The 7,716-nt window shown below is 33.3% G+C and overlaps 1 protein-coding gene across 1 annotated transcript; it reads left to right on the top strand.

The window, feature by feature from the left end:
* Positions 1–439: 439 nt before the first annotated feature.
* LOC131068033 (dirigent protein 2-like) lies at positions 440–955 on the top strand. Its single transcript, XM_058003240.2, has one exon. It carries the CDS (start codon positions 440–442, stop codon positions 953–955), a length of 516 nt encoding a protein of 171 aa, XP_057859223.2.
* Positions 956–7,716: the final 6,761 nt, after the last annotated feature.

The following is a 7,716-nucleotide window of genomic DNA, read 5'->3' as shown; positions in this document are numbered from 1 at the left end:
GAAAATGCGCTGAATTTGTGGGACTTCCATGGAGTCTAGGGTCTACGTGGGCTGGTGACTGACTACAATTCAAAGTGGAATCTAGATGGATACAACGTGAAGTACTCTAGGTGGATCAAATGATTATACAATCTTTTCAGAAATTCCATAGAGGGCTCTGATAAACTGTTGATGACTTTGTTCAAAATGATAATTTGTTTGCTTGCACCTTCTAGAGTGCACATCAACACTTGCACACAACGTATAGAAAAGTAGTGGGTATAGCCGCGTTGAATCTTAGCTCACACCAGTTCATTTGATGGAAGAGGTGATGATCACGGGAATTTTCTTTTGGAATATCTAGAATATATTATTACTCTCAGAGTAGTTTAAGTATCCTTCATTGCATTACTAATAGATCACACTTTGTTTACTTAGAAATCCTGCTCTGTGTTCTGCAATGGCTACACAAACAGTATTCCTTAGTCTTGTTTTCCTTGCCCTAATATCTAGTTCTTGGTGTATTCCACATGACTCGAAGAATATTGTATTCTATATGCACGACACTGTGAGTAAGCCCAACCCAACAGCCATTATAGTTTCAGGAGTAAATGGAACGTCCTCAAATCTGTTAGGGTTTGGAACGGTGTTGGTTATAGATGACCTTCTGACTGAAAAGCCCCATAGATCCTCCAACATTGTGGGAAAGGCTAAGGGACTTTATTCCAATTCAGATGTGGAGGGTGGCTCTATTTTCATGGCTTTCTCTCTTGTGTTTGAGAATAAGAGATATAATGGCAGCACACTTGAATTTCAAGGCACCGATCGCTTCTTCCAGACCTCTCCAAGAGAGATAACTGTGGTTGGAGGGACTGGACAATTTAGATATGCTCGTGGGTATGCCATAATTAGCATTCAAGGCATCGATGGATTAGATGGTATTATCAAATTCAATACCACCATTTGTGTTGGCTAAATTTTCTCATCACCATCCACTTATTAGGATATCATACATGTTCTGCAATAAAACATGTTATTTACTCAAGATATTGATCGTTCATTGGCTAAAGCTAATGATTGCACAATTTTCTTGTGTAAATCTCTTATTATGCTATCATGCATATTCTGCAATAAAACATGTTATTTTACCAAGATATTGATCGTTCATTGGCTAAAGCTAATGATTCCACAATTTTACTATTTATCCAAAAATCTTTTACAATTGTGCATCTCTTCCTGATTGTTTTCTATAGTTAAGAAAAACTTCACTTGCATCATTGGCCATGTCTAGAATTTTTTATTGCTTTCCTATTCCTTTTTACCCAAAGAACATCCCAAAAAACCTTCCCAAAATCTACACTATCTTACCATTAATTCATTCCATTATAATTGTTTTTCTTTAATCTATTTTATATTAAATTTTGGGTGTGTTAAAAAAATCAATTTATAAATGAAATTTAAAGATAAAGTAACTTACAATAATTAGTTCTATATCAAGAGTCCAATGTAAATAAATAAAAAAACAACATAAACCTTCTAAAGTGTTCTAGATCCTTGAAGGTTATCTAAAATTTCATCGTTATTAGAGAAGCACCTAGATGTGACTCTTTAAGAAACCAAAATGCCGAGAGCTAAGCTCATTTCACTTGCAACCCCAAAACTGATGTGTAAGCAATAAACCTAAGGCTTATGGTTGATGACAAGTGCCAACAAAGTTTGAAGAGACAACCATGGAATTAATTTTATCACAAAAGATATTGAAAAAATAAAGATAAAATTAAATATAAGTGAATGTGTGAGCTATTAAATATGTGCAATTCACCAATTCTAATATGTTGAAATATAAAAATTCTTTAATTAGTTACATATTATCATTAAAAAAATTATAATAAGGAATAAACTCAAAATAATTAGAGGATGAGATTTTGGTTTGCATGATAACTTGATAAAGGAATCCTAATTAGGTTGAACGAATCCTAAAATATGTCTATGGGATGCAAAGTAAAAAACATGTTTCATGAAGAATGAAAAGTGTGAAGTGTGAGATTTTTAACTCTAATAAACATTGAAATGCAATCTACTCCTTTGTGTTACTCATTATATTTTATCATGAGGAAATATAAAATATGAGGACCACATACTTCTTTAAATAGCCTAGAGTGTACCACATAAGGACACTATAAGAATTATGTTAGACTTTGGGTTAAATTATAATATATGCATGGATGAATATATTATCATTTATTATTCCCATCAATCAATATGTACGCATTCTAGATTTTTCTAAAATTCTTTAAAATTATATTGTAAGGGATTCTCGAATATATCATGTCTTGCCCTTGAATATATTGCTAGAACAATTTCAAGTTATCTTTTTTTCTTAGATAAATGTGAAAAAAAAATCATCAAGGAAGGTTATTTAAAATTTTAAAAAATAATTATCAACCTCTACTAAAACATGTTAACTAAGAATTTTCATATACTTTGAAACACACAATATTGAGTCAAATTCACATATAGGTCTCTGGTGCAGAAGCATCTGGGCGTATGGGTGACCAACACCAACCAGAAAAAATTTATTTCTAGTTTGTTTGTTACTTGATTTTGGTTTGTTTGGTTTTCACATGGCATCTCACCATGGTCGACTTTGTCTCAAAACATAGATTGCAATCTTCAAAGTTTTGGTAACCCCGAGGATTACAAAGACCAGATCTTTTGTATAATTAGAGTCGTTTATTAACTTTTAAGCTAATGTTATTGATTGATGCAATGCCCAACTCCTTAACCTTGGAAGCAAGGTGAAGCCAATTGAAGGTTTGGAATAGGGCATGTATATCCATCAAAGGACCTCCTTAGATGTTGTAGACACAATGATGCCCGCATAGGCATAGGTAGGGTATATTAATTGTATGACAAAATGCCTCAATAAAAAGTGGCCTCATGGATTGCAATGATGTACAAATGGATTTGTTGATAGTATGAAAAGTGTGAAAGCATGCAGATTGTTGGGATTAAGGTGCCTCAACCTTAGGAGTCCCAAGTGGTTTTTTAATTAATTATTCAATTGGTCTTATATGCTGATTTTAATTAATTTAAGATTATAATATAAATTTCCAAAGTCCAATCAACAAGTGTTGAGGAGGAAGCAAAATTGTGACACTTGTCACAAGATATGAGCTTTGAGAAGAAATTTTCTTTGGAGCTCTTCAAATCTTCTCTCTTGTGAAAAGTGGTTGTGTAGTTTGTTTTCCTTTTCGTGTGCACGTTTTTGGAAAGATTTTCAGCAAGACCAAATCTTCCACATGGATAGACTTGGAGCAAAACAAAAAGTTCTGTTTATTGGCAGAAAGACTTAATTTTCTTGAACACCTTGCATTTGTGTAATAAATAATATTTGTATTAAATATTATTTATTAAAGAGTTGTGCAAAAAAGAAGTTTCTAGAAATATATTGTAGATACATTGAATGTGGATGCTTTTGTGAAGCAGTTTCCTTTTGCATTGTAAACACTATAAATACAATGTGTTGTAGAAGAGAATTCAATTATTTTGAAAGTTGTTGCTATGCTATTGAAAATATTCTGGAATTAGATATCATAATTGAAGACACCTGCAAGAGCATAGACTCTACATATTTTTTGTAATTGCTTTTTACTGTAATACAATTGATTTGTGCTTTGGTGTGGTGGGTTTCTTCCCAAAAGCATTTTCCCACATTAAATGTTATGTGTCATGTGTTTATGATAAATTGAAAAATTATTTCTGTGTTATTCCTTTCATTTGTAACAATGTTCATGGGCTTGCAAAGAAATTTGCATTCACTCTCCTTGGTGGTTTGCATTAGTTTCACCTCAGGATCTTCTTTCCTTTCAATTGGTATTGGAGCTTGGCCATCTTTATTATCCTTGTTAGGTTGTAGGGTTTTTTGTGCATATCCTTTTTAGTGGGAGTTTTTGCAGGTAGAAGTTTCTTAACCCAGTTGTAAATTTAAGATGGAAAGAACATTTGGAAGGATTGAAATGGACAAATTCAATGGCAAAAATTTTGAATTGTGGAAACTCAAAATGGAGGCCATGCTCATTGACAAAGACCTTTGGGCTATAATAATTGGTCAAAATCCTCAAAGTATAGCCCAATATTTTTGGGAAATAATGGATCAAAAAGCTAAGGGTCTAATAAGACTCTATTTGGCTGACTCTATTCTCCTGATTGTTCATGAGGAGAAGAGTGTAGCTGAGATTTGGAGAAAGCTTGGTTATATTTATCAAGGTAAATCCTTAGTAAATAAACTTTTTTCTAAGAAAGAAGTTGTACTATCTAAGAATGGAGGAAGGAAGATTTGTTGCGGATCACTTGAATGCATTCAACATGCTGTTTTTCCAACTAAACTTTGTTGGTGTAAAAATTGATGATCAAGAATGTTGCATGCTCCTATTATGTTCTTTGCCTGATTCTTGGGACCACCTGGTTATGGTTGTTGGAAGCACAACAGCCACTTTCAAGATGGAAGATGTGATTGCTAAATGTTGTTGTCTGAAGAAATGTGGAGAAGTCTTTTGAGATGGCTAAGGAGGCCCTTGTTGCTCTTGGTACATCAATGGAGAAAGGCAGGAAGAAGGGAAAGAAAGGCAAGTAAAAATCTATGGGGTTATCAAAGTCTCCTCGTAAAAGGTCCAAGGATAAATGTTGGAATTGCGGCAAATCCAATCGTTTCTAGAAAGATTGTAAAGAGGGTAAGAAAAAGAAAAATAAGAAAGCCTCTGATTTTGACTAATCTTCTCAAGATGATGCAGATGCTTTTGTTGTTGCCTTGGCAACCCATGCATTGGAAGATGTATAGTTGATTTACTTAGGTGCTTCCTTCCACATAACCTCTCATAGGGTTGGCTCTCAAAGTATAAAGAATGTGATGGTGGGAAGGTGTACTTGGTTGATGACTCTCACCTAGAAATTGTTGGTTGTGGAAGAGTCAAGATTAGATTCCTTGATGATAGAGCGAAGGGGATTGATGGTGTACTGCACATTGTTAGTTCGGCATGAAACATTCTTTTAGTTAGTAAGTTGAGTGATGTGGGAGTGCATATCTTTTTCTCACAAGATAGATGCAAGATGACCATAGGTTCTATGGTTCTTTCTAAGGGTGTTCGGTTAGGCACTCTGCATAAGATGGATGCATGCAAAATTTAATGCAATATCACTTCTATGAAGTCTGAGAAAAGGGCTTTCAATTATTCATCCTCACCGTCAGATTAAGAAGAGAAGAAGACTATTGTATCACCATCTGATGGTCATGCTTTCTGTGTACTTAAGGGTGCTAATGCTTTGGAGATGAAGGTCCCAATTGAGAAGACAATGTTGTGGCACCAAATACTTGGCCAAATAGGTGAAAAGAGCCTACGAGCCTAGAAAAACAACAGTTTTATTGAAGGCCTTAATGACTGTAATCTCAAGTTTGACTTTTGCAAATATTGCATATATGGAAAGCAACACAGTGTTTCTTTTTATTCTAGTTCTTATAAGTCTTCTCAGGTTTTGGACTATGTTCATTATCATGTATTTGGTCCTGCTAATGTACCTTCTTTAAAAAAATATGCACTTTATTTCTTTCATAGATGACTATTCTAGAAGGACATTTGTTTATTTCCTCATAAGTAAATCTAAAGTTTTCAGTTTGTTTTGTTTCTTTAAATAGATTTATGTACTTTATTTCTTTCATAGGTTATGAAGAGAGGCAATGGGTATGCATGATGCAGATTCCTAGATGGAAGCCATGAATGAAGAGATGGTTGCATTGAAGAAGAATGTGACATAAGATCTAGTACCTTTTGCTAAGGGACATAAACTCATTGGTTGTAAATGGGTGTTCAAGAAGAAATTAGGCCCTGATGGAAGTGTTGAAAAGTACAAGGCATGGTTGGTCGCAAAAGGATATTCCCAGGTGGAGGGAATTGATTATGGGGAGATATTCTCTCTTGTAGATAAGCTGACATCCATTCAACTTTTGTTATCTTTTGCATCATCTCATGAATTGGAAGTCAAGTAGGGGTGAACCCACAATAGTGGGTTATACTTTTTTGCCAGCTTTGACACTACAATATTCATTTTCAGAAAAAACTTCAGATTCAGACACCTATTACTTCTAAACTATAATGAATTTGTAGATGATGTGAACTAGTGATTTGTGTCATTTTGTATGTAGATTCTAAAAATTATTTTTGATAATTTTTGGGATCAATTTTCTTCCATTTTTCTATCTCCCTCAAAAACTAGTTTTTTTTCAAAAAAAAAACATTTTTAAATAGTGATACTCACTCTGTAAAGCATAACTTTTTTTCAGTAATAGATATGAACGTGATTCTTTCAAATTTATTTTTTTAACATCTATCTCTAGTGTTTGAAATTGGTTTTGTAACACTATATTCAATCTTTCATATTTTATTAAGATTTGAAGTTGAGATAACTATAATTTTGACATATGTCCATTTGATATTACATAGCTTGTTGTATATGTAACAAAAATCAATTTTATTTTTTTTGTGACAAAGAGGACTTCAATACCTAGTGCATAAATATTTTTCAAAATTTTTTGGGTGATGTTTACTATTTTTCCACAAGTATTGAACAAAGAAGTTCATGTTCAGTGAAAACCCTAAATTCATAAGAAATATATTAAAAATTATACTACTTGGAAAGCTTATAATAAGGGATAAATACTTTTTAAAAAAACTTCTATATGAATTCATTTGACCCCCCAAAAGATAATGTAAAATTATTTTTTTATCAGGATTTGATAGATGCAAAGGAGACTCTATTGCAAGTTTGATTTAGAAGTATAGAGGTTCTATCCAACAAATTTGGATTTAAGAGTCTTTTATCTAACTCTATTCAATTAATTACTTGAAATGGGACCTCTTAAAGCTTAAATTATTATATTTTCTAAAAAAGTATGATTTTAGCAAAAAATAGGATGTATGAATAAAGTGGGAACCAACATTGTGAGTTCACCAGTAGATGGATGTGAAGAAAACTTTCTTTCATGGTGATTTAGAGGAGGAGATTAACATGTCACAACTAGAGCATTTTGTGGAGAAAGGTAAAGAGAATTTGGTATGCAAGCTGAAGAAACAACTTTATGGTCTTAAGTAATCTCCTAGGATGTGGTACCATAAATTCAACACCTATGGGTTGTCACTAGGATTTATGAGATCTAAGTCTAACCATTATGCTTATTGTAAATATGAGAATGGTCATATTCTCATTATTGTCATGTATGTGGATGATATGGTGTTCATTGGGAATGGGAAGAGAATGATTTCATATTTGAAGTCTCACTTGTCAACACAATTTGAGATGATATATCTAAGTGCGGCAAGGTATATTCTAAGAATGGAGATCACAACAAATAGAGCTCACAGGAATCTTTGGATCAGCCAAAGAAAGTATGTGAACTCTATGTTGGAGATATTCAACATGACTAATTATACAGACAATTAGTTGTTCCAATTGTACAAGGGAAGAAGCTTTATGTTGAATAATATCCAAAGTCTCCTACCGAGATGGAGGACATGACCATAGTTCCTTATGCAAGTGTTGTTGGTAGCTTGATGTATGTTATGGTCTATACAAAGCCAAACATTGCACATGTAGTGGGAGTCCTTAGTTGATTTATGGCTAATCCTGAACTGGTGCATTGGGATGCAGTGAAGAGAGTGTTTAGATATTTGTGTGGTACTTCTA

Source organism: Cryptomeria japonica, chromosome 6 (genome assembly GCF_030272615.1).
Source record: "Cryptomeria japonica chromosome 6, Sugi_1.0, whole genome shotgun sequence".
NCBI lineage: Eukaryota > Viridiplantae > Streptophyta > Pinopsida > Cupressales > Cupressaceae > Cryptomeria > Cryptomeria japonica.
This window is presented reverse-complemented; position numbering and strand designations above follow the sequence as displayed.

Coding starts and splice junctions, on each gene's coding strand:
- LOC131068033 (XM_058003240.2), top strand. CDS start 440: ATGGCTACACAAACAGTATTCCTTAGTCTTGTTTTCCTTGCCCTAATA.